Source organism: Manacus vitellinus, unplaced genomic scaffold (assembly GCF_001715985.3).
Source record: "Manacus vitellinus isolate BGI_N305 unplaced genomic scaffold, ASM171598v3 scaffold_27_pilon, whole genome shotgun sequence".
NCBI lineage: Eukaryota > Metazoa > Chordata > Aves > Passeriformes > Pipridae > Manacus > Manacus vitellinus.
In genome coordinates this window covers 847606-874993 of record NW_021940039.1, presented here as the reverse complement: position 1 = coordinate 874993, position 27388 = coordinate 847606, and the positions used below count along the sequence as shown (strand labels likewise).

Below are 27388 nucleotides of genomic sequence, written 5' to 3'. Positions count from 1 at the left end.
CTCCGGCTGCCGGTCCTGCCCGGCTCCTTCTCGGCTTTTGTGCTGGGCAGGTCCAACACTTGAAACTTGACGAGTGCGGTGACTTCCCTTTTTGGTTGCTCGCAGACCCCCAACGCCGGAGAGCTCCGTCCAGGCACTATCAGGCTTTTTTCTTGCAAAGTCATGATCCCGCGCTCCTGAGAGCTGTCGGGATGGAGCTCTCGGAGCGGGCATGTGACACTACACTTACTGATAGGTAAAATGCTATTTTGGTGGACGATGCAGTTGACTCACAAGTAGAGGCTGCAGTTTGGAGAGGATGGAGGGCGAATGGCACGGGCGGTACGTGAAATCTGAAACATTCTGTAAAAGCGGCAGGATGGTGGCTACAGGAAAGAGACTTTCACATTGCTGCTGCCGTGGAGGGTTCCATAATATTCAAGATACTCCACACAGCGGTTTTGGTGTGAGACTTGTCAGGTCCTGGAGAATATACTCTCCTCGGTAGCAGCTGCCCTCCCTGGTGGCCCCTGGATGGGATGTTTCACTGTGGGGAAGGGAGCTGCTCTCGGGAGAACGGGCTGGGAACAGGTTGGTTTTGCCAGTTTGAGCTGCTGCGAGTTCTGCACTTGTTCCGACTGAAAGTTTATTAATGTGACCCTTACCTAAAGGGAGCTCCTCTTTACAGCATCACAAGCAACTGGAGTAGATTTTAGTCTGATTACGTGCTTTTATTGATTTTATGCAGTGCAGTAATGCCATAATAGATAGTTTAGTAGCCAGCTGATCCTGTGCATTACTGATCAAGTTCTGTTTTGGGGCAAGGGAAGCAAGGTGCTCCTTGCCTACACATGGACAGTATGTCCAGTGCTGGCTGAGAGCAGCCTCTGGGCAGGAGCAAACTTCAGGGATGAGTTTCTTACTAATGTCAATTAGACAGTGGAACTGCATTTTGCATTTAACACATGTGTTTTAGATGGTGGGTGTTGTAACCTGAGAGTTCAGCAGATGAGCCCTAGGTCATGGTGAACCATCCTACCCCAAAAAGGGCTCTTTTAGCTCGACTGTGGCAGACAGGCTGTTAGCTTGTATAAAGAAATGGGGCTTGTTAGTTGCTACTATAAATATTAATGAGAAAAGAGATACTTCATCAGGGCTGAATTAGCTTGGAAGCTATTCAGGCTTGCTTAGGAGTTATTTTTCAGTAAGAAGGAGTGATTTCAGTTGTGCCTTGCCCTGCCCTGCCTACGTTAGATCTGCCCAAACTTGCTCTGGAAGTTGTCTTGCGTAGCGAGACTCAGGAGGAGCAACTAACCCTGAGCAGGAAATGCTGGAGTAGGAAGAAGAATCTGGTGTACCAGCAGTATTTACCACTTTACTTAATCTCTTTTCTGTCAGGTGAATCACAGACATACTCGATAGGGATGTGGCTCATTCCTGCATGTCACAGGACAAACCTACAGACTTTTTAAGATGGAATTCAGCACCTAAAGATTCAATGTCATGTTTTCCAGGACTTTTAAGAGTAGGAAGGAATCCGTGTCCTGTGTTCATCAAAGGATAGACTGCCTCAGGTTCTGAACAAATTTGTGCTGCCAGCAGGGCAAGGCATCTTGGATACTGTCAGGTCATGCAGTCTTTGTTGTTGATATGTGGAGCACCATGAAGAGAAATTGTTTGAGTTGTTGTGCCAAGCAGCTCTTACTGTGTCACAGTTATTAGTAGGTTCCTGAGAAGTCTTGAAATAACTGACAGAAAATGGGAATGTTTTCGTATCAACATGTAATTTCAGGATTGAAAAATAATCTGCGCGTAGCAGGAGATATTTAATATCTGTTGTTTCTTCAGCCACAGCAGGCTGTTGGATGTCTAAATATCCTAAACTATCTCCTTTATACAGCCACATGCAGATACCTGCTGTTCCAGGTGTGGAGCGTGGCACTCATAAACCAGGTTGCTGGATAATTACGGGCACCTTTTTGTTTATGAGGAGCTGATAAGGTAATCTGACAAACAGTGTTCTGGAATTGGCAGGAGCTGGAGCTGTTGGTGCTCACTCTGCTCCAGCACTGCCTCTGTGCTGTGTTACCAACCACTGACTGGGGCTGAGTGCCCCTAAAGCCTTGTCCCCAGTGCTGACCTGGAGTGAACCTCGTGCAGCCTGTCAGGGGTGCAGCTGCTGTCCTGTCGTACTGTTTAAAGGGAAGAGGTTTTTGGGGAGGAGCAGTGTGTGTCAGTAGGTGTGTTAGTGGTACAGTAGTTTCTCCTTTCAGGACAGGCTGTGTTAGTAATACCAGGATCTGAAGAGAGGAAAAGCACATGTGTCTTGCTCGACTGGGTTTTTCGGGTTTCCTTTCCTGAGCTCTCCTGAAGCACCGTGTGTGTTAAACTTCACATCTCTGCTGTTCTCAGGTGTCTGAGAGACCTCAGGTGAAGACAAAGTTCTTGCTGTGCTTGTGTGGCTTCAGAATAATTCATTTAGAAACTGGTGAAAGGCAGAGATGTTCCTCTCCATGGAGGTGGATCTCAGCAGCAATCCTGGGAGTCAAGTCAGTTGGATTTTTATGGAGGTTACAAAGGCAGGGAAGCTGCTGATCCCGTTTTCTTGTACATAGGGTGGAAGCTGCTGTGGTGCAGTTGTCTTCCTGTGGATTTTCACAGTTCCTGACAAAGCAGTGGTACACAGTAACCTGCTGTGGCTCAGTTCTGAATCAATTCTCCTCTTGCTTTTGTTATTTCTGCTGTTGTACAGCAGAGGCAGATAACACAGACACATGGGCAGTGCCAGCTGATAGGAGGTTATTAGGTAGTCACAAGACCAGTATATTTAGAAGTGCAGTTGCAGCCAATGGTGCTCTTCAGAGCCCCAATTTGGGCCTGAAGTTCATGGTGACAATTTAAAATCAAAACCCAGAGTGCCCAGCAGTGGGCAATGTCCCACAGCCACTCAGGACCCGGTGTGTGGGTAAGGGCTGACGTGCTCTGTCGTGAGGAGGTGCCCAGGTCCTGTGCTGGGGGCTCACTTCACTTTCCAAGTGGGTGTGAGGCCCATTCTGTCAGGTTTTTTTCAGGTGGCATCACAAATGTTTACTACTGTGTTTGCAAGCAGTAACAAGTTTATTGCTGATTTTTTTGTGAGCCCTTAAATTCTGAGACAAAAAATAAACTTGTTGCAAGAAGTTGTTATTTGTTTCTCAAAGAACTTTGGCAGTAACAGCAATGTTTCTTTTTCTAATCATTTCTCTCAGACTGTCCTAGTTAAAAGTATCTGAATTAGCACATCCTTCAGGTTCCTGTTGTACTCTCATCTTTGGGTGCATCAGCTGTAACCACTGGTTAGGGTTGCTGGGTTTTTGGGGGGCTATTGAGTTTGGTGTTTTTTTTTTTTTTTGGGAGCTTTTTATACTCAATTGTCTGTATATACTCGGAATGATCTTTACACCACTAGGTGTAATAATACTGCAAATTTTTGTGCATAAAGACTTGTGACAGCTTCTCTGTTTGTCTCTGCCTGGGTTCTGGTTGTGAGGTTAAAACTATAGATGAAAGAATTTAATTACACAAGGAGTAATTGGTTGTCAGTGCACCAGGTTATCAGGCTGAAAAAACCCCAACAAACGGGAAACCTGTGCCTAATTAGGGAGCTAATCTGTGTTCCTACTGTTCAGCAGGGATCACCTCCTGCTATGCTGAACAGTGAACCACAGATCTTTGAAACACTAAAAGGGGAGAGCACTGAGCCAGCACATGGTACATTATTTGTAGTTTCTCAAGCATGGACTGAATTGTGAAGCAAGGCCTGTCCAGAGTCACTGCAGGTTGTGAAGTAAGTTTTTATTTTAACTGTAGTATGGCTTTGGAGGGTTCCTCAGCAGAGCCCTCTGGCATATATCCATTACTGATACATCCTGCAGGTAGCTGCTGCAGATGATACACTTTTCCTTCCTAAATTATCTGGTGTGGCTGTGGGTTCTGGTGGGGAAGACATACAACAGTTAATCATCAATTGCATGACCTGCATGATTGTATCCCTTCCCTCATCACCATTAATGCAGTTGATGTTTTTTTCTCCCATAGAGTTAATTTTTAGATGGATTTGCTCCTGGAATGTGTCTTGACTGGCGTGGTACTCTGCTAATTGAGATGTTCTCTAATTGTGAAGTTGAAGATGATGTTAGGTTCAGACAGAACAGTAGTTTGGGCAGATTTTAGCCCCTAATGTGCTATGAAAGACCACGGTTGTTTCAGTTTTTCTCTCTTTAAAACAGCACTTTTGGATCATGGCCCAGGGAAGTATTCTCCTGAATTGAAATATTTGAGGAATTTTTTTTGAATGAATTCTACTGTTAAGCAAAGTCTCCTGACTTATTTCCAGCTTCTGCCTCATCTGGGTATTGATACTCCTTGGGGTTTGTTTTTTTGCCTTTTTTTTTTAAATTAGTAATTTATTTTTTTAGCAGAAAAGAGCAATACTGGGAGGGTGGTGCTTCTGATGCACCAACAGGTGAGAGAGGTAGCTGCCCAGAGATTACAACATCCAGGTCCTTGGGGAGTGTTGTATTATGTGGATGGGCTTTAGGATGAAGGAGTAAAGGCAGAAATCTTTATGCCTGTTCCCCAGACAGTGAGTGGGAATGGGGCTGGTCTTCATCTCCCTGAGCTTGTGTCACCCAAGATGAAGTAAGAGCCACATCTGTGCAGGTGATGGCCAGATCCCCCTCTCGTGTGCTGGACTGTGGTCAGGAGTTGGGCAGTGCTGTGCTCCTGTCCCAGATCACCAGTGCCAGCTGAAAACACCCTTTGCTTCTCTGCACGTGTCCCTGCTGTGCTGACAGAACAAGGGTTAATGGCAGTTAGGAAACCTTGCATTAAGAAAGAGTGACTGAGTGACCGAGTGCTGGGCTGGGGTCTGAGGGAGGGGGCACAGAGCAGGATTTGCTGCCTGGTGTGGGGCTGGCAGGGCTCGTTCCCTGCTGTGGGACTCACCGTGTGGTTCTCTGTGCTCAGTGGGTGCTGTGTCACCCCTGGCTGCCCACCATGGTGAAGCTGGACATCCACACGCTGGCTCACCACCTGAAGCAGGAGCGGCTCTACGTGACGGCGGAGAAGCAGCTGATCCAGCGGCTCAACGCCGACGTGCTGAAGACGGCGGAGAAGCTCTACCGGACAGCCTGGATCTCCAAACAGCAGCGCATCAACCTGGACAGGCTCATCATCACCAGGTGACTGCACTGCTGGGGCTGGCACGGCAGCCAGCGGCTTCTGCACACTTAGAATCTGGAGTCCTTTACTGTACTAACCATAAAAATAGTGAGGTTTTAAATCAAACATCAGCAAGGGAATCTTACACACATGAAAGTTACTTGTTGGCCACTTAGACAACTTTTTTTTAATACCTGTGTTTGTTTTGCTTTTGTTTGGGGGAATAAACTCTCCTGAATTTGCAGATGACTTGTAGTAATTACCTGGAAAGTCTCTTTTCCTTGGTGGCTGTCTGGTTAATAGTTTGACCACGTGGCATCTTTTAGGAAGATCTTGTTTACTTAAGAGTTACTTAAACTGTTTCAATGTTTTTCTTTAAAGTGCTGAAGCTTCTCCTGCTGAATGTTGCCAACATGCAAAAATCTTGGAGGACACGCAGTTTGTGGATGGATATAAGCAGCTGGGATTTCAGGAGACTGCTTACGGAGAATTCCTGAACAGACTGAGAGAGAACCCGAGGCTTATTGCGTCCTGCCTGGTTGCTGGAGAGAAGCTCAACCAGGACAACACTCAGAGTGTCATTCACACAGTCTTTACCTCCATTTATGGCAACTGCATCATGCAGGAGGATGAGAGTTACCTGCTCCAGGTCCTCCGTTACCTGATTGAGTTTGAACTCAAGGAGAGCGACAACCCCCGGCGGCTGCTCCGACGAGGCACCTGTGCCTTCAGCATCTTGTTCAAACTCTTCTCTGAAGGACTCTTCTCTGCAAAACTTTTTCTTACTGCAACCTTACATGAGCCAATCATGCAGCTCCTGGTTGAAGATGAAGACCACCTGGAAACCGATGCAAACAAGTTAATTGAGAGATTCTCCCCAGTACAGCAGGAAAAGTTATTCGGAGAGAAAGGCACAGAAAAGTTCAAGCAAAGAGTCCAAGAGATGGTTGACTCCAACGAGGCCAAGCTGGTGACTTTGGTCAACAAATTCATTGGCTATCTCAAACAAAACACTTACTGTTTTCCTCACAGCTTGAGGTGGATTGTGTCGCAGATGTACAAAACGCTGTCGTGCGTGGACAGGCTGGAGGTTGGGGAGGTCAGAGCCATGTGCACAGATCTTCTTCTGGCCTGTTTCATCTGCCCTGCAATCGTTAACCCAGAGCAGTATGGGATCATTTCTGATGCTCCTATAAATGAGGTGGCAAGATTTAATCTGATGCAGGTATGATTCATGTTAAAGCAGTCTTAAAATTATATGTATGAGAAATGTTCTTGGCCTTTTTTTTTCCCACCAGAACTGATGCTGCTGCAGTAAAGGTACTGTCTCTCTTACTTGTAAGAGGAATGGCAACAAAATATTTGTGTTAATTGTTGCTGAGAAGTCAGGCTTTGTCTGGTTGCTTAAAATACTGGCTTGAAGCAACTGACAGCATGTATTCCTGTATCCCTTGGAAGAGTTGCAAATGTCCTGTATAAAAGCTGGTATAAGGGATGGAAGCTAAAGCATAAAAACGACTAAAACATGAATTCTGGAATGTGTGTAAATGTGTGTTGCACTGTTCCTGCTAATGTTAAATGTTGTGCCAGGTATTGCAAAAAATAGTGGAATATTTTGCTGAAACCCCCTTGTTGTCTGGCAGTAATGCCCAGTGTTTCTGGTGGGCAGCTCTCCTGTGCCATCAGCCCTCAGAGCACTCCCCAGCCCTCATGACCAGGTTTTGTCTCTGTGCAAATACTTGGCCAGTTTAATGATGGTACGTGGAGGTGTTGTCTGAAGGTGTTGAGCAACTCTCCTCTGACTGAGGATGTTCCCCACAGGAGGAACAAAACCTGCTTTTTAACGTTGTCTGCAAACTGGGCAGGGAGTGACTCTCACAGCATAATCGTGGTGGTGTGTTTTACACAGTGCTCTTCTGAAACCCATTAGCAATCCTCTCCTGTGCCACTGCTCGGGTGCTGCAGCAGAGCTTGCACTTGGCAACTCTTTAAATTGAGGGTTGTTTTGCAGTTGGAGATTAATAAGGGATATGTGCTGTGAAGTCAGAGTTAGCCCTCTTGCTATTTTTTCCTCAGTAAACTATATGCAGGCTTTGCAAACCTCTAGGTTTAAGATGACCTAGATTCAACTCTCAATTGTGACGTGTTGTAAAAACAAAACATGCTTTGTTCCTGGGAGGGGGAAGTATGGATGCTCACAGCACATTTTCTGTTAAATGCAATGACTGCTTTTTTTCTAAAGCTTCTTGCTTTTTTTCTGCCCTGAAAGCAAGCACAAGACTGTTCACTCAGTTAGAAGTATTTCTTGGAGTATTAATTGAAAAAGGATTTAGAATGGAGGAGTTTTTTTGAGTATTTTTTGTAATTGGGTCCATCACGTTGTTTTCAAAGGCTTATTCTTTGTACTTCTCTTTCATTTCAGGTTGGGAGGCTCCTGCAGCAGCTGGCAATGACGGGCTCTGAGGAGGGAGATCCACGTACCAAGAGCAGCCTTGCTAAATTTGACAAAGTAAGAATCCAGACTAAAAAAACCCTGAGACTCAGTGGATACATCATCATCCTTCTGCAGTCTCCTTTTTCAGACATTGCAAAGGACCTACTAAGTGTTTAACTTCCAAGTTACATGTACTGAAAAGCAGATTGAATCCTGCACAAAGCTGGGGAAAAAAGCCCTTGAGCTCTGGAATTAAGCATCTGGGATTCTTGCTTCTACTCTGACCTAACACTTCTTAAAAGAAAATACAGAACAAGAAATTAAAGCAAATTACATTTTAGACTGTGCACAGGAAGTGTCCAAGGCCAGATTGGACGGGGCTTGGAGTGACCTGGTCTAGTGGAAGGTGTCCCTGTCCATGGCAGGGGGGTGCAACTGGATGGTCTTTCAGGTCCTCCCAGCCCAAACTGTTCTGTGATTTTATGATTCCATGAACTGCTAAATTACTGTCTGTGGCTTTTCAACTGAACCTAAACAAAACACTTTGATCTGAAGACAGCTTTAGTATGAAGTCTGGTTTAACACCAAAGAATTTGTTAGTGCAAGTAACTTCTGTTCCTTTTTCTTTTTTGCATAGTTGTGCTTTTTTGTTCAGCTTTTCCATTTTAGTATTAATCTTCTGAGAGTTGGACTCTTGTGTGCCCCTTCCAACTCAGCATATTCTGTGGTTCTGTGATTCATATCCATACAGCAGTTACCTTCATCAGAGCAACAGTGAAACTTATGGTCTTTGTTGTACTGTCAGATGTTTAAAAACATGTTGATATCCTTGTGTAATTTCCAGGTTTTTGCTAATTCCAATCGTTACACAGTCATACCACAAAGCTACACATTTATTTTAAAACTAACATTCCATCAAATCAGAAACTGATATTGTGTGTTGCTTCCTTGTTTCACTTTTGGTCTGTGCTCAGCAGATCCTTCAGGAAGGGGCAGTTTAATTGCCATAAAACAGTTTAATTTTTTTAAAAAGTTTTAAGAGGACACTTAAGTAACACTTTTGAATGCAGAAAAAAATGAAGGAAATGCTATAACTGTCTACGTGCTTTCCTTGCTTGTTCTTCAGGGGTTTTAATGATATCTGCTACTCTATCATAGGATTTCAAAAGTAGGAAGCAGAACTTAACATCATTCTGTAAAGTACTTAACTCCTGTCATAAATTTCTTTCCAAACCCCAGAAGTGGTCTCTCATTTGCAGTCTCCTCCTCTCCCTGCAGAGCTGTGTTGCTGCTTTCCTGGATGTGGTCATCGACGGGCGCGCGGTGGAGACGCCTCCGATGTCTGCTGTCAACCTGCTGGAGGGGCTGAGCAGGACCGTGGTGTACATGACATACAGCCAGCTGACCACTCTGGTAATGCCTCACCTTCTTGAAAAGAAGTAGTGTAAACTTGTGCCCATGTGTGCACACAAACCAGGCTGGTCTCTTGCAGTTCTTACGACACTAATTGTAAATGTTTAGGTTGGCTTTATGCGCAACGTGATGTCAAGCGATCAGCTTAAGGAAGATCGGATGGCTTTGGAAAACTTGCTGGCAAACTTACCCCAGAACAAGCCAGGGAAAAGCAGCAGCCTTGAAATGACTCCATATAACACCCCCCAGCTTTCTCCTGCGACCACTCCAGCCAACAAAAAAAACCGGTTACCGATAGGTAAGGGCAGCGAGCGGAGTCTCGTGTGGTTCTGTGCCGTGGGCATTTCTGGGCCATTGTCTCAGGCATCTCCTGGGGCTACTCTTTGCCTACACCTTCAGTTCTTACTTTTTCTGTGTAGGTAGTGAAGAATTTTCTTTAGCACAGAAAGCCAGGTAACTTCCTTACCTTGTGATGCAAGTAGGGTGGGTGAGCTTCATCCTCCGGGTTGAACTTGAGAAAAGCAGTGTAGTGGTTGGTAGTCATAATGGTAGTGGCTGACAGTGATAATAAAGGCAAAGTTTAAAGAGGGGAAGCAGATCTGGGAGGGAAGATTGCTTAAGAAAGTGTTAAGATGGAAGCAGAGTTGTTTAATTAGTGGGATAGAGTAAGTTAAATATTTTTCTGTCTCAGAAGAGAGCAAATGGGGAGGAGATGAACAAGCAGGAGCAGGACTTTCAGAGTATGTGCCAAGAAGAGAAGCTTTCTCCTTTCTCCATTCCTTGTCTGCTCTAATTCTAACTGTCAGTATTCTGGAATGCAATTTTATGTTGGTTGGCTTTTGTTTTTTGAGTAGGATTTCTGGGTCTTGAATTTTTCCTTTGCAATAATACTTTATTTTAAGATAGGAAGTGTGGTACTCTTAGTCAGTAACTATTTATGTGACAAATAATCAGTCAGTGATCATTCCTGTGATTATGACCACATGGGATAGTTCTGTTTGAGAGATTTGGTGTCGGTGTGTAAAAGGATGAAAATATGCAGAGCCTGATAAGTGGCAAAAAACCCCACAAAACCACTCCCAAGACAAACCTGTCCCATGTTGTTTTAACTCTGCTTCTGAATGGCTCTGGCACAGCAGCATTTATTTTATGGTATAAAATAGCTTTTGCTCAAAGTTTTTATTTCTTTTGTTTCATTTTAATGCTTCCGAAATGCAGGACAGCAATTGGCAGCCATTACTGCCTGGGACACCTCTGCCACCAATCTGTCAGCTCACATAACTCTAGTAACCCCTTTTGGTGGGTAATGCCCTCTTTCCATTCTTCTCTCTGAAACTTTGCCCTGTATCACCACTCAAGCATGTCTTTGGGTTACTCTGGCAATCAGTTCCCTTTTCAGATTTCTTCATTGATTTCTGTGTGAAACTCACTTTGTGTTCATGTGGTTTTTGAAAACCCTTCCTGTGCCTTTGTGTGATAATCAGATTTTGGCTGTGACTTCTGCACACTTGCCTTGTTTTCCCCAGATCAAATAAAGAAATAATTGGTGTCATGCTGCCATACTTAGAAATCTTAATTCCATGTGGGCGTTTTTGCTTCCCTGGAGCCAAACGTGGGAATCTGAGGCTGGTTGAAAAGATTAATAGAGTCACAAAATAATCAGAATGAACTGCCCGATGTTCTATTGTATGTTTGTGTTTGAGACACCTGTTGGAATTAGATTTCCAATTTTTTAGGTGAAAAAAACCTTCTAAACAAATTAATCAGAGTTTTAAGCCACAGAAACCTAGACCTTTTTTGTTGGTAACAAAGTTAATTTTCTCATTTAACATATTAAAGGTCTTTCTGTGACTGGAGTACGCTGAATTTGTGTAGACAAACAGGACATAGTGTACCTTGTTTCTCTACTTCTCTTTTGTTGAAAGCTTCCTTCATCAATACACAAATTTAAACACCAGTTCCATATCCCAAAGTTTAATAAGACTTTGATTTTGTAAATTTATTTTGTATGTATTACTAATTGAAACACTATAGTTCTGTATTTCCATTGTATTGTCCTTTTTTCCTCTTTAAACAAGGAAAAACTTTCTAATATTGACATTTCAAAATATTTTCTTAGCAACTCGTAGCAGAAGTAGATCAAATATTCTGATGGATCAGCACGGAGATCACGAAGGATCCTCCCAGGAAACTATCCCAGAAGTTCAGCCAGAAGAAGTGCTGGTGATTTCTCTGGGGACAGGTCCACAGATTACTCCAGGAATGATGTCAGAAAATGAGGTATCCAGACACGATGACATCTCAGATATTTTGAACAGTGCAGCCTCTGTCTTCTCAGTAGCAGAACAATGAGGTTGTAACACTTAAGTTTTGGTAGTAATTGGAATTAAAATCCTTACTTTATGTTACTGAACTCGGGGCTTTTAGCTTTCAAATTGCTCTTTGTTAGGTGGTTTTTTTCCCCTCACTTAAGATGTTTAAGAGCAAACCTGAGCTATTTTTGTTGAGCCTGAAGAAGCTGATGCAAGTGCCCTGTCCCTTGGATCAAGGGACACAGGTGAATGGCAGAACTGGAGCACCGATCCCAATGTTTTTGGCAGCTCAGACTTGAAAGGCAGAGGCCCAGCTTGTTGTGAGGGCAGAGCTGTGCTATCAGTGCCATCAGTGCCTGCAGAGTGTTCTTAGGCAGGGCTGCAGTTACTGCCTTTTCTGTCTCCAGCTGCAGCACAGCTGCTGCTTCCAGATTTGCTGCCTTGCCTGGGGGTTGGGATTATCTCCTTTGGCAGCCTCGTGGAGAGCAGTGTCCATGTTACACTGGTCTGTGGGGTGCTGAGGGAACCTGGCTCCATTATCAGGACATGCCTGATGTTCACAGCGTGGTATCTTGCATTGTCCCCAGGCCCTGACTTGGGACATTGCTGCCCTTTTTCAGATGGAACATCAGACACTTGATTGTGACACTGACAATACAAGAACATGCCTCCAACATTTTATTTACTATTTAGTTACCGGAGAAATAGATGATTTTAAGGAAGTCTTGTTTCTTTCCCCACTCTCCAGGTCTTAAACATGCAGCTTGCAGATGGCGGGCAAGATGTCCCCATTGACGAAAACAAACTCCATGGTAAACCTGATAAAACCTTGCGCTTTTCCCTCTGCAGTGATAATCTGGAAGGAATATCTGAAGGTGAAGGGCTGCTTAAGTCTTGAAGAAGTTTTGTTGCTCTGTTTTTTGGGTGTTTTTCCCCTTAACTCTAAAAGGAAGGTGTGTTAGATGCAGCATCTCATCTGTGCTGTTCTGAAGGCCATGTAATGTGAGAGCCTGTCTTTTCTCTTAGTTGTTCAGAGAAAAAAGCCTGCAGCTATATTTTGACCTACAAAGGCATAACCAAGTCTGAGAATTAGGAAGAGGAAAACCTAAGTGTGTTTAGAAAGACAAAACGGAGGGATTTTTTTTTTTTGAAACTTAAATGTAATACTAGTTATTAAGATAATCTAATTTAACTCTTAACTTGGGCTTCTTAGACTTAACTTTTCACCATGTTTTAATAAACTGTTACATATCTCAGAATAATTTCTGGATTCTGGACAACTCCTTTTTATGAACCTGAGACACAACAAAGCACAGGTGTCTGTGAGATGGGAGAGGTTTGGGCAGATCAGTCCTGCATTATTGTGTATAACTTCCATAACTTAGTTTTTGCTCTCTGTCTCCTCAAAATAAAGAAAACAAATTCATGGACAAGTTAATGGCAAAGACTTTATTGACTTTTTAGTTGCAGCAAAGTACAGTAGTGGTGAGATTCAGTATTTTGTATAATTTCTTCTAATTTTTCTAGTGAATCGTGTCCTGGATTGTTAATGCTGTATATTTAGGCACTGTTATTCAAATCAGATTTAGAGTAAAATCTGTTCTCACAGGTCCTTCCAATCGCTCCAACTCGGTGTCCTCGCTGGATTTGGAAGGGGAGTCGGTGTCGGAGCTCGGCGCGGGCCCCTCCGGGAGCAACGGTGTGGAGGCTCTGCAGCTCCTGGAGCACGAACAAGGCAGGTGCCAGCTCTCATACAGCCTGAGGAGCTGGAGGTGGCAAAGCCAAAGTCCTGCAGAAAGAGGTGGCAAAATGCACTAATTCAGGAAGAAAAAAGTAGATGTTTTCCTTTCGTGATCACTCTTGCATTTGTTTGTGGTTTGGTGTGGTTTGGTTTTTCCCAATAAATATTTCTTGTAGTCTGTTGTTAGGAAAAGGAAATCACCTGGAATTTTGAGGCTTAAGTCCTTTACAGGAAACTGCTTGTAAAGTTTTGCTTGATATCAAACTTTTCCCTTCAGGAGTAGGATGATCTGGATTGGAGTAGGTTAAAAGCATCTGGATAGTTTCCTGTTTAATATACATTTGTCAAACACTGAACAGGTTTCCCAAAGAGATTGAGGTGTCTCCAGCCTGGAGATATGACTGGACATGACCATGAGCAATCTACTGTCACTGATCAGGGCAGGGGGTTTGGGCTGGATTGTTCTCTAGGGGCCTCAGCTTTTCTGTGGTTAGTTCTTCTACAGGAATTGTATCAGTTTCTTTATAGCACTACATTTCATTTATTTTGTCTGTTGATTTAGTCAATAGGTCACCGTGTTTACTTCCAGATTTTTCTTCTTACATCTCAAATGTGTTTTCAGACAGCATCTCTTGAATAGTATAGTAGTGCTTTACAGGCCTCACTTTAAACCACTGCCTTTCCTGACAGAATTAGAGGGTTGGTTGGTTGGAGTTTTTTTCCTAGAATGCACTCTTCCAGGTTTTCAGTCTGAAGTAATTGGAGAAGCCTTTCAGAAAGCTGAGAACTGTTTATTTCCCCACAGCCACAACTCAGGATAATCTGGATGACAAGCTCCGTAAGTTTGAAATCCGTGATATGATGGGTTTGACTGATGACAGAGATATATCAGAAACTGTGAGCGAAACCTGGAGCACAGATGTCTTGGGAAGTGACTTCGACCCCAACATGGACGAGGACCGGCTGCAGGAGATCGCAGGTAACTGGTGCTGCACCGGGTACGTTCTCGTGCTTCGCTCGCTCTGGGACCGCGAGGCCGCCGAGCCTCCTTCTCCCCTCCAACAGGCTGTGCCCACGGAGCAAACTGCAGCTTTCCCCTAGGAGGATTTTGTGTGCATGACCTGGATTGTATTCAGTTGCTCATTTCTTTTCACCGTTGTGTTTCCTGGTGGCTTTGTTAAGGACACTTTTCTCTCTAGAGCTGTCTCCAGAGCCCAGCTCTAGCCATACGCTTCGGCTTTACTTTTGCAGGTGCAGCTGCAGAGAACATGCTAGGCAGCTTGCTGTGTTTGCCAGGTTCAGGATCCGTGTTGCTTGATCCCTGCACAGGTTCAACCATATCAGAAACCACAAGTGAGGCGTGGAGTGTGGAAGTATTACCGAGTGATTCAGGTCAGAATTGGGCAGTTTTTGCTTATTTCTTTAGCATGATTCTAAGACTCTTCCAGAGGCATATAATGCAGAACAGCAGCCTCTTCTTTCTTCAAGAAATTATTGTCCTAGGATTAAGTTAGTGTTTATGAATACTTCCAGGATTGAAAGCACAAATCCTTCCTAGGCAGAGAGAAGATGGAAAGCATTGGGAGAGACTTACTGTTACTTAAGAAATTCTTAAGGGCTGAAGGGGAAGAGAAGGGTTTGCAAAGCAAACTTGCACTTACTTTCCTTCCCTGTGATATTGAGTAGGGGCCGTACAGTTCACTGTGGTTAGTGAAGATGTGACTGTATCCTGTTGTGTCTAAGAAATACAACACTTAAAACAGTAAACACTCCTTAGCATTCCTGTGCAGACAGAGCATTGCTGTCTGTGCAGAGTTCTGCCTTCAAAGAATATAAGAAAACTCTTGCTGAAGTGGTTGAGTTACCTTAGAACTTGATACACTGAACCAACACCCCCGCATTCCTTCTGCATGTGAATGTTAAGGGAGCCTGGCATTGAGGAGTGATACTTTCGCTCTCTGCTCTCCATTGTCTCCTTTTTGTAGAGGCTCCAGACTTAAAACAGGAGGAAAGACTCCAAGAACTGGAGAGCTGTTCTGGGCTGGGCAGCACGTCTGATGACACAGATGTGAGGGAGGTCAGCTCTCGACCCAGCACTCCAGGACTCAGCGTTGTGTCAGGTGTGTTCAGCTGTCCCTGAAAACACACTGCTCTATCAGAGCACTCACCCTGTTGGCATGTGCTTTAGTTATACCTCACTTCACTCATAAAATAACTTCCTGCACTCATTTGGGAATTTTCAAAGCAGTGATTCTTTGTTCATCTCACAAAAGAAATGAAAAAGGCAGCAGAGTGGTGAATACTCTGTGCTGCAAAAGCAGTGCTTGGCAGAGCGTTGATTTGGAAGCAACTCTTGTGTTTAGTTTTATTATCACAACTTTTTTATTTAAGTAAATCAGCATATCTCTAGTTCTTCATTTTCTGCCAAGTATATAACAGAGTGAAGTATCCTCCTAATGCCCCTTGTCAGAGTGTATTCATGGCAGTGGTAAAATGTAGACCAGAAATTGTTATTTTGGGAGTGCAGAAACTCCATGTGTCTGTAGGTACTACTGTGAGTTAGGACTTGATTATTGCAGTGTTCACCAAACATTTGTACACCCTCAGGATTTTACTTCCTTGCTCTCTGAAAGACTATTATGGATGCTTCTTTTGTAAGGTATTAGTGCAACATCTGAAGATATTCCCAACAAGATTGAGGATCTCAGATCTGAATGTAGCTCTGACTTTGGGGGAAAAGATTCTGTGACAAGTCCTGATATGGATGAAACAGCTCATGGTAAGTTACTTACCTGGAGTCTCTGATAAGTACAAGTTACACTTAGAGTCCTTAAATGTTACAGTTTTCCTAATTTCAGAGTTCTGGTGACTAAGCTTAACATTTTCCTTATGTGCCAGCAGTGTATTTGTTTGACAAAGAGACTTTAGTAGTTTTCAGTCCTAGAGCTTGAGTACTGAGTCTAAGATCACCTTTCCCTAATTTGGTTTGATTAAATTGACTGTCCTCTTGTCCTTTTGGAATTGGGCCACTCCTCAAGATTTCCCCACTATTTGTGATGTGATTCTTTGATCATTTCAATGTACTACAGAGATCTTTCCATACAAGAATATCTTTACAAATATTTTGCAGTCTAAGTTTTGTAACCTGCTGTTGCTGGGCACTGTTTCTCCAGCGTCCCTCACGTTGGAGGCAGTTTTGGTACAGTGCTAACTTTGTTCTCTCTGTATTTCAGGAGCCAGTCAGTTGACATCTCCACCTTCTCAGACAGATTCTTTGCTTGCGTTGTTTGACCCTCTGTCCTCAAATGAGGGTGAGTTGTAAAGAGTAAGCTTTTTTATTTTTAAAAGTAGGCATTTTCAATGCTTCTTTGTAAATACCACGTAATTTGGAAGAATCTTGAAAGAAATGTGTGTGGCTTCTTTTATGCTTATGACCACAGGTGTGTCAGCTGTAGTAAGGCCTAAAGTGCACTATGCAAGACCCTCTCACCCACCTCCGGATCCCCCCATCCTGGAAGGAGCTGTGGGAGGTAACGAGGCCCGACTGCCAAACTTTGGGTCTCACGCTCTGATTCCAACGGACCTGGAAGCCTTCAAGCAGAGACATTCCTACCCGGAGAGGCTGGTCCGCAGCCGCAGCTCGGACATTGTGTCGTCGGTCCGGAGGCCCATGAGCGATCCCGGGTGGAACAGACGTCCTGGGAACGAGGACAGGGAGCTGCCCATGGCCACCAGCAGTGCTGGAGCAGCTGTGCTGGCAGCCACGTCTCAGTCATCGTCTTCATCTCCCAGTAAGGACTCCTCCAGGGGAGAGGTGAGGCTTCTGTTTATCATTTTATTTTTTCCTGTCATGCCCACTTTAACTATGCATCCATGCCAGAGAGTTGGTATTAAATGTGTTTAGCCAAGGAATTACAGCACACTTTTGTTACCCTTTAAACATTGCCCAGTAATGTTTTATAGGCTAAAGCTGAAGATGTCCAGAGTGGCTTAAATGGATCTGGCTTCTCTTAAGTTTACTGGATGAACTTTATTGGATTTAGTGGCACTTCAGAAATAAATTCATTGTAATGGTAAACTGCTGCAACAGCCTAAGAAGTAATTTTCTTTAAAAAAGAAATAAGTGAAATCTAAGGTTCTTCATGACTTTGGGTTTACATTTGCAGGCTGTCCTCTTCAGGAGGGATATTTCTGATTTAATGTGCTCCCTGTGCTCTGCTGTAGTTCTGTTTTTACAGTCAGTGTAGCAGAGCCTGATGTGGAGAAATTTTCTCTTTACACTTGATTTGGTAAATGCTCAGATGTAGACTCTGCCCTTCTGCAGATTGAGGAACGAAAAGACAGCGATGATGAGAAGTCTGACAGGAACAAGCCCTGGTGGAGGAAACGTTTTGCATCTGCCATGCCCAAAGGTGGGAGCATGTCTGTCGGGTTTTGGTACTGCAGTCAGGGTGCATGCTGCCTTTATGTCTTTAGTCACTTTAATGGCTAAATTAAAGTATAAATAAATATGTCAATAAAAATAGGAAGCTACCTGGCTCCCTTGGATAGTAGTTCTCTAGAGTGTGTTGTACCTGCAAGGCAAAACTGTTCTGCCTGGGTGTCTGGTAAAGGTGGAACTTACTACAGATGATGGCAGTGCAGTTCTACTCCACCCCGTGGATAAGCTTATGCTTTTATTGAAGTTTATTTGATGAAAATCTTCTGCATTAGCCACTTCCTTAAAGTTTCTACAACTTGACCATTATCTCAGGATAGTCTTTGATGAGGTACCTTGTGTTTTCAGCTCCTATTCCATTTAGAAAGAAAGAAAAACAAGAGAAAGACAAAGATGACATGGTGCCTGACAGATACGCAACACTTCAAGGTATGTGAATAATCTTATCATAGTAATTTTCTCTCAGAACATGCCTTCTGGAGTTCCAGAGTGCCCACCAGGTAGCTGTTGACAGACAAGTATGTGCTGCTGTAGTTGATGTTCACAACTAGCATTTTGAATAAGAAAATGGATAAAGACTTCTTGACTTGAAGACTGGTTTTAAGTTGTCAGGCGTCTGTCAGTGCAGACAGTGGAATATTAACTCAAGTCCTCACTTTTTACCCCCCCCCATTACAGAGCTCAAATCCTTGTCACAGCTGAGCTGTAAGGATGGCTGTACACACAGTCCTGTAATAGTTACTTAAATGCTAAATTAAACATGATTTGAACTTGGGTGTTTCGTTTTTTGTTTGCCTAATCATTTGTAGAAGTCTTCAAATATCCCAGAACCATTTGTGTATGCAGTATAAACATGCTGAGGATCTGCTTTTTATGTTCCCTTTCATTGTACTGTTTTTTTCTGGTTTGCTTCAGACTTGATAAATATATTTGAATTGGGGCTTCATGGAATACAAGCAGCTCTTTGTTTGATGTGGCTAAAAACAGAGTCTAAATGTGTAGGTCTGAGTTTTTGTATTTGCTTTCAGTTGGCACAACACCAGGGTGACTCCTGTTGTTTTTTGTGGTCCTTTTAGATGATCCCAGCCCAAGGCTCAGTGCACAGGCACAAGCTGCTGAGGACATTCTGGACAAATACAGGAATGCCATCAAGAGAACCAGTCCCAGTGAAGGAGCCATAGTGAACTATGACAGTGCAGGTGAGAGCCTGGCTTTTGGAATCATCACCAACATAGTTTCTCTTCCTTAAAGATAAAAACACTTCAGTATTCTAGACCAATGGTAGTATTACCAGCTGAACAAGGTGAGCTCTAAACCGGGAGTGTTTTCTCAAACAATCTGTGGGACAGTCCCACAGAGGCTGGGAATTAAATCAGTATTCCCAAGGACCTCTCTTTCATATTACCATTGAGGGGGCTGGTTGTTGATAGCACATCTCCTAACAGTTTTTTCTTTTGTTTTGTTTTAATGGGCACTAAAGAAGTATATTGCCTCACAAAAGTGATGCTGTTTTTTCTTAGCAATTTGTAGATTGTATATTTTTATATGCTTTTTTCACTTATCCAGAATAAGCTGATTTATTTGCTGTCTTCATTTTCGACCTGACCTTAGAATAACAAGCAGAAAATTGGACTGGTTTCTTCCTCTGACTCTTCAAGTGTAATGTTTTTCTGTTGCCACAGAGGCTCTTGGGGATGGTGAGAGCATGCACGACTCCCCGCGGGACGAGGCCTTGCAGAACATGTCTGCAGACGATCTCCCAGACTCTGCAAGTCAAGTAGCACAGCCACAAAGTTCTGCTTTCTCCTATAGGTAAATACATTGGCAGGTTTCATCTTACCCACAAAGTGGAATTAAAAGCTGAACCTGTGAGTTTGGTTCCCACAAGAATCCTAATATGGATCAGTTGTAAACTTTGATGTACTTTGAGTTTTAAGCATCTCAAACTGTCGTATTTCCACTGATGAAGGAGGGATGTTGTAACCTGAGAGGACAGAGCAGTTCAGTGTTTAGGAAAATTTCTTTGAAAATGGTCTGGGTGCTATATCAAAAGAACCAATATTCTTAAGTCTTGGCATTTTTGGTATATTAAAATGACATTAAATAACTTTTAGGCACTATTAAATAAAAAAGAAAATAATAACTTCTTGTTGAAGAAGCAGGCCTCACAGCAACTGTGTTAAGAAAATATTTTTCCTCTTTAAGGGATGCAAAGAAGAAATTGAGATTGGCTCTTTGTTCAGCAGATTCTGTTGCCTTCCCGATGTTGACCCACTCAACACGGAATGGTCTCCCAGACCACACAGACCCCGAAGGTAAAGGTTCTTTGTGTTGTGTGTATCTCTTCTTGTCCCCCATCTAATGACACTCGTACTGCACCAATTGTGGTCACTTCTCTTTGCTACAGACTTAGAAGGCACAGGCTGCCTTTTGTCCCCAGAATGGTTTCGTTCTTGCTTCACAAACCTGCCATCTAAATCTGGTCTATTTTTTTTTTTTAAATGAAGTACCATGGATGTAGTGCAGGTAGAGCCTGAAGCTATAGAATATACTCCCCAAATACATGTGCTGTTGGGAACTGTGCTACTTGAATGACTTAACTAGTCTTTACGTTGGTTTACTATATATGTGTTGTGTTGTGTCCCTCCATTCGTTCTAGGTTTATTTGCAAACAGGTGAATTTGAATTTGTTACCTTATCTGGTCCTCTTCATGTTTCAGAATGATTCTAAATACTAGCTAAGATGATGATATGATAACTTATCCCCTGATATCTGGAAAATTCGAGAAAGCTTATTAAACTGTTCTAAAACAACATTTATTGCCTCACGTACAGAAATTTTGTTTTAAATCATTAACGTTTCCCACATTCAGAACTAGTTTATTTTCATCATGCCTGTTTCTTCTCCTTAACAATTTTTCTTTGTTCTTTATCAGATAATGAAATTGTGTGCTTCTTGAAAGTTCAGCTGGCTGAAGCCATCAACCTCCAGGACAAGAACCTGATGGCACAGCTGCAGGAGACGATGCGCTGCGTGAGCCGCTTCGACAACAGGACCTGTCGGAAGCTGCTGGCCTCCATTGCAGAGGACTATAGGTAGCTTGTTCATTAGTAACAGCTTCCCAAATCCATATATTTATTCACTAGCACATTGGGAACATCCCTTTTGTTTTAAATTGTACTTTACCAAACCAGGCTATTACACCTCTGCTTCCCCACAAAACAATGAAATTGTCTCAGCTGTCTGTGAATGGCTTAAAAAAGCTTGGGCCTTAAGTCAGTCCAGGTAGTAATAAACTCAGGTTAAATCAATTTGTGGGTAGTATTCAGCAATAACACACACAAAATGCTGTTTGGAATTTGCTTTAGTCTGGCATTCCTGAGTGCTGCCAGGGCAGTGAACTCACAGGAATCTGTGTGAGGTGAACTTCCGAAGTCACACATTGTTCTGTTTTATAAACAACAGATTGAAGACTCCTCCTGCACTACAGCTCAGCAGCTTGTAAAGCTATTAGCCTCTATCTCTGTTACCAGTCTGATGTAGAGCCCTCTTTATTTTAGGAAAAGAGCTCCATATATTGCTTATTTGACTCGCTGTCGCCAAGGCCTGCAGACGACACAGGCACACCTGGAAAGGCTCTTGCAGAGAGTTCTGCGAGATAAAGAAGTGGCCAACAGATACTTCACTACAGTATGTGTGAGGTTACTGCTGGAGAGCAAAGAAAAGAAAATAAGGGAATTTATTCAAGGTAAGATTAATGCAGACTGGAATGTTTATATTCCTTTACTTCTAATTTAGATGCTGGCTTGGGTTAATGTTTTAAAATACAACTTTCGATCTGAGGAGAAGATTCCTAAAATGATTTTAATTTCAGCTGGTGAATTAATGGCTCAAATAGACAGATTACTGTGACTTTGCTTTATGTTGTGGCAGCTAAACCATGGTAACTGTCTGCATTTTTCACGGGCTGAGAGAATGAAGGTAATTTGTCCTTGCTTGGCCTAAGTTATGCTAAATCATATTATCTAGTATCTGCCCCATGGAAGAAGCATGAATGCTATTAATTGTTTTAGATCTACTGATAAATGGTATATGAAGTTGCAGCATTCAATTCTTAGTCTGGAACCTGTGGTTGCATCTTAGAAGATATGGGGGATAGTAGTAGTGTGAATCAAATGAATCAAAGATTTAAAAATACCACAGCATACAGGACAGCACCACCAGGAAGACAACTCTCTAAACAGAACCACTTACAACAAACTAGTTCTGTGCTCTCTAGGCACATGTCTGACTTAATGGAGCACATAAGGAATTTGGAGTCAGTTCTTGCTCCTGGAGCATTTGGGTGCTGTGTATTAAATGTGCCTGGATAGGCTGGAATTAATCTGAGATCTTGCATTTACTGAGATGAAAGTATTTGTAATAAGGTTCAGTGACCCAGGAAGGAGTTAAAGCCCTTTCACTGGACAGAAAGGAGACAGCTATTTCTGGATGATCTAAAAGAGCCACTGGCAGCCGTGGCATTGAGGCTGCTGGCAGCTGTGAGTGGCAGCTGTCTCTGGGGCAGGGTGCTGTAAATGTGAAGCTGATGAATGGCACTGATTTGGTCACGCTGCATTCACTGGGCTGCATCACTCGGTCTGTGTTTTGTACATAAACATGAATGTTGCATCTGTGTATACTTAATAAGAGTAGTGGGAAATGGGACACATGGGTTTTCATATCTGCCCCAGCTCCCCCTTCAGCATCTGACAGCTTTGTATGTGCTGGTTTTTGCCAGTGCCTGTCCCAGGGATTGTTGTGGGTGCTGTCTCTGTGGGTGGCTGGGAAGAAGCTTAAGAACTGGTGCTACAGAGGGAGTGATTAACACAGTATTGAGTATTTTGACCATATGCTTTGTTAAATGTGTTCTATATGGTTTTCCTCTAATGCCTCCATTTATTTCAAGTGTTTCTGCTTGTATTTCCCTTACTGGGATGTGGGCAAAACAGCCTCACTGCTGGCTGGCAGGAAGTCTGAAGTAGATTCTGGGCTCTTCCTGCCAGAAAACCCTATCAGAATTAATACTTTTTACTTAAGAGAATGTTCTTTCTCTTCTTCCCTTGTATCAGATTTCCAGAAGCTCACAGCAGCAGACGATAAAACAGCCCAAGTTGAGGATTTCCTTCAGTTCCTGTATGGGGCTATGGCTCAGGATGCCATATGGCAGAATGCCAGTGAGGAACAGCTTCAGGATGCACAATTAGCCATCGAGCGCAGTGTGATGAATCGCATTTTCAAACTTGCCTTCTACCCTAATCAGGATGGAGATATTCTGCGTGACCAGTAAGTTAATGGAATTCCAAGTACTTGGTTTCTCTTTTGCAGTTGGTGCAGATGGAAGCTGTGCAACCTTCCTGTGACAGACTCGTCTTTGCCAGCCAGGCCACACAAACCCATGTCTCTGCTCAGAACATTTTGTTAAAGAACAGGGAAGTGCTTTAGCACCGTGTGCAAACGTGTTTGCAACAAACTGCTAGAACAGAATAAAGTTGTAAATGTAATAATGACTTGGGATACAGTCGGGTCTGCAAGTGTGTGTGCTGAGAGAATGATCAAAATCTGCCTCAGGACTCCTTCCATTTCCTGGTTTGGTGCAGTATTTTCCATGCATTTGGGGTTTTTGTTTCTGCGTTTTAGAACAGATGCTGTTGGAATGCTCTAAGAGCTACTTGGTTGTACAACACAATCCTTTGCACGCTCACTGACCTGGTATCCATCAGCTGTAGGGCCACCATGACTATGTACATTCCTGAAGATATCCCTTGTAGTATCAAATTTAAAACAAGTGGGAAGCCCCAGGGGACTGCAGGCTGGCTGCTGCTAAGTTTTCACTCATGTTTTTTGTGTTTTCAGGGTCCTTCACGAGCACATACAGAGGTTATCCAAAGTAGTGACTGCAAACCACAAGGCCCTTCAGATACCTGAGGTAACAACTCCTTCACTTCTGTACGTGTGTCAAGGTGCTTGGTTTTAATTAAGTTTGGGATGGGGAGGGAATTGTTCTGTTTTGCACTTAGAAGTGGTGCTTTTCTGTCTGTGACAGCTGAGATATCCTGCAGGAAAAGCGTGCTGTACCCGTGCCTTAGTGTCTTCCCTTGACTGATCCTTCTAAATTCAGTTTTTTTCCTCATTTTACCACCTCTGTCCTGATACCAAGATTTAAGAACCAATGGTACACTGCACTAAGATGCAGTAACATTCTGATAATTTGCTTCAAAAGAGAAGATTTGAATCCTTTATGCTTCTGCTGTGATTCCCCTGCCATGGCTGTGGTTTACAGCTGTCAAGTTAACTTTCTGAACCAGCCAGAATTAACAAAACCTTGCAGCTCTGAATTTACCCAGCACTTTTGGCTTTTCTCATGCCTAATAGGATAACTAAAAGCAGGTTGGTAGGCTCAAGGAGTCTGTCAGGGCTGGATGTCTGCAGCTGCCTGGCTCTCAGTTCAGCACTCAAAGTGTGTGACTCTAAACAGTGTCACAAAGCTGCTGGTGAGGAACAGAGGCCCTGCAGCTCTGCCTTCATCTGGAACAGGGTCCTGAGCAAGTCGTGGAGAAGTACAGGCTCATTGGGGGAGTTGCACACGGAATACTGGCTCCTTCTATTGTTTTTTTTAATGACACCTCAGGATGCCACCTCCACTGTGAGTGTGATAGAGCCATTTCAGTCACAGACTCACAGAATGGGTTGGGTGGGAAGGGACAGACCATAAAGCCCATCTTGTTCTACCCCTTGTCATGGGCAGGGACACCTTCCACTAGACCAGGTTGCTCCAAACTCTGTCCAACCTGGTCTTGGACACTTCCAGGGATGGGGCAACCACAGCTTCTCTGGGCAACCTGTGCCAGGGCCTCCCCACCCTCACAGGGAGGAATTTCTTGCATATATCCAACCTGCATCTGCCCTCTTTCGCTTCGAACTCCTCTTGCCTTAAGGCTTCCCTTTTCTCCAGAGCCTGTGAGTCTCTGGTGCTGTGGTGCACAGCAGTAACTTGGACACACAGGAGCTGGCAGTGTGTTGGTTTTCCACAGGTCTATCTCCGGGAGGCACCGTGGCCGTCGGCACAGTCCGAGATCCGCACGATAAGTGCTTACAAAACCCCCCGGGACAAGGTGCAGTGTATCCTGAGGATGTGCTCCACCATCATGAACCTGCTCAGCCTGGCCAATGAGGATTCAGTACCTGGGGCAGATGATTTTGTTCCTGTTTTGGTTTTTGTCCTGATAAAGGTGAGTTCTTTTGCAGAGGTCGCAAACCCCAGCTAATTCTTGTAATTAACAAGCACATTTTGGAGGAGAAATAGTCCCTGTGGGTAATGGGGAGCATGCCAGGCTCGAGCCCAGATCTGATTCAGCAGGTTGGAATGGGAATCAAAAATGTGGTCACAGTTACCGTTTTTGAATCCAAACAAACTTTGCATTTGGAACCAAGGAAATTGGGGTGCAGATTTTGTGTGGGGAGTGGAGTTTGTGTGAGATATGTCCACCAGCATCTGTCATCTGTGCCTGCTTCATGCTGTCCTCTCAGGACCAAGATCCACACTAGGACTGACTTGTGTTGCTGGTCTTTTTGGCACGAGTGGAGAATGGTCTGTCACATGTCAGACACCAAAACAACAGGCTTTACATGTGTTGAGGTCCTGATGACCTTCATAGATTCTGCCAGTGTTCCCCTTCTTTCTCTTGGCCTGCTAGTCATTTTTCCTTGATGGGAAAAAGGCTCTTTTCATCAAGCCTGATGTCTTCTGAGCGTGTGAGATGGGGCTGGTCAGGATGAGCAGTGCCTACCCTGGAGATTGTTACCTGCTGTGCAGTATCAGGATCACTGCACGGAGGGAATTGGGGTTCTTTCTGTATCTTGCAGTGTTTGATGTCGAGCTTTGCAAACAAACTGTGAGTATCTCTCTCTTCTCCAACCCCAGGCAAACCCCCCTTGCCTGCTGTCCACTGTGCAGTACATCAGTAGTTTCTATGCCAACTGCTTGTCTGGAGAGGAGTCCTACTGGTGGATGCAGTTCACGGCAGCCGTGGAGTTCATCAAAACCATCGATGATCGCAAGTAGCTCGCCCAGCACATGCATGGGCAGACTGTGAGCAGGAGAGGAGCGTCTGAGAATGTACAACAGCTGCAAAAGCTGAAGAAAAGACTTTCCTTGTATAATACTGTACAGAATTGAGGCATTTTAAAACACACCTTTACTAATCTAATTAATTTAACAGATTTTCCTCTTCTCTTTCGGTTGCGTTTTTCTCCCCTCTAGATACTGGCACTGCAAAAGGGACCACAGTCTTCAGGTATTTTGGAATCTCAAAACATGCAGAAAATATTTCATGCTTTCTCCACCACCCCTCTTGCTGAATTCTTCCTCACGTGAATAGTTCATTTGATTTCTAACAGAAAACTGAAACAAGAGGAATCAGGGCAGCCACACAGTAAACTTTCTAGTTGAATACACCTTTTATTAAGAAAACACCAGCCACACTGAAAGTTTGTAGTAGCTGACATCAGTTATTGATTATATTTCACCTAAATTTAAAATCTGAGAGGACAATGTAAATATTATATAACTATATTTAATGCATTGCAAGTTTCTTTGGACTCATTATCCTTCGAATAAAAAGCAAAAGCCTCTCTGACCTCTAACAGGTTGTGATGTACCGTGTTTTGGTGATGGAAGGACTTCCTAGAAAGGCTAAGGTTTAAAAAGGGCAAACTGAACTATTTATTAAAATGTAATTAAGGTTACTGAAATTTCTAAAACTGGAATTTTTAATAGGGCTTATTAGCTAGCTGAACACTTCTTGGCTAGGGCATTAGGGTGTTACAGAGGTTTGGGTATATAGAGGAGAGCGACTGTAAGTTACAATAGAGAAGTCTAATATAAAAAAGGAGAAATAAAATACCTTACTGTAATATTTTTTCTGATCTATTGTGTATACTGTACAAACCCCAAACAGAGATCCTTAACAGAACCTTGGGCTGTAATATATATTTTGATTAGTGACATTAAATACATATGCCAGGGGGTTCAGTGAATGTTTTTACTAAATGTTCTTCGTGTTGTCTGCTATGCAGCAGTGCAAGTTTTACTGTTCATATAAAATATTTTAAAATAATATAACACTGTTCTTTATGAAACATATCATGGCATCAGTTCAGGGTGTTTTATAGATTTCTCACCCCTCCTTTCCCTTAAACTGACAGTTACCAGGTTAAAGAGGTTTTTATGCACACCACCACGTGTGTTTTTCACGACTGAAGTGGTCTGGGGCATGGCCAGTGCGTGTTGGCTCTTTATAAGCACTCGCTGTCCTTTTTCAGCTTGAATACAGTGAAAAAGGACATCGAGCACTGAACTTTTTCATGTCAGTATTATTTCTTGCTCTTTCCAGAGTGTTCATTGCACTTCTGACAGAGGGATGTGGTAAGGTTTGGTGTCTGTGAGTGGTAAACAAAATCTTTCTCACAGTCTTTTCAAAACACGATTGGCTGATTTTGTGTGTGTGCATTTTGATGATTAAAACCTGTAAGCAACTAGTACTTGGGAAAATCATGTGGTTAATTGGAATTAGAGCAAAGTATTGAGTGCATGATTTGGCTGTGCTACTTGTCAAGGCATAATTAAAGAAACTTACTTTCTTGGACTCAGATAGAACTCAGCAGTTTTGCCAAACTAATCACAGATGAGAAGTTGGGATGGTAACATTTTTCTTTTATAGTCTTTCTCCTCTATTAGAGACTCGACTGTGTGGAGGAGCAATACTCAATCGAAACAGAATTCTTCTGATCTGCCTTACTGTGGTGACTCAGTCTGTGTAGCACTGCA

At 43.3% G+C, this 27388-nt stretch overlaps 1 protein-coding gene across 6 annotated transcripts; it reads left to right on the top strand.

The window, feature by feature from the left end:
- The first annotated feature begins 40 nt into the window (after positions 1-40).
- GAPVD1 (GTPase activating protein and VPS9 domains 1) lies at positions 41-27102 on the top strand. Of its 6 annotated transcripts, none has more exons than XM_018074301.2 (27): positions 41-235; positions 4987-5201; positions 5563-6406; positions 7604-7690; positions 8894-9028; positions 9137-9326; positions 10247-10327; positions 11148-11308; positions 12089-12215; positions 12950-13075; positions 13887-14060; positions 14411-14473; positions 15067-15201; positions 15741-15860; positions 16315-16392; positions 16522-16895; positions 17406-17493; positions 17868-17948; positions 18596-18718; positions 19202-19331; positions 19725-19834; positions 20456-20615; positions 21081-21268; positions 22632-22845; positions 23416-23488; positions 24594-24791; positions 25484-26136. In XM_018074301.2, exons 2-27 carry the CDS (start codon positions 5017-5019, stop codon positions 25622-25624), a joined length of 4386 nt encoding a protein of 1461 aa, XP_017929790.1. In that variant the 5' UTR covers positions 41-235; positions 4987-5016; the 3' UTR covers positions 25625-26136. The 6 variants fall into 6 exon arrangements, with proteins under 6 accessions (XP_017929790.1, XP_017929792.1, XP_017929788.1 ...); XM_018074299.2 differs by having other exon boundaries at positions 42-235; positions 14333-14473; positions 25484-27102; XM_018074300.2 differs by having other exon boundaries at positions 42-235; positions 12089-12152; positions 14333-14473.
- The last annotated feature ends 286 nt before the right edge of the window (positions 27103-27388 follow it).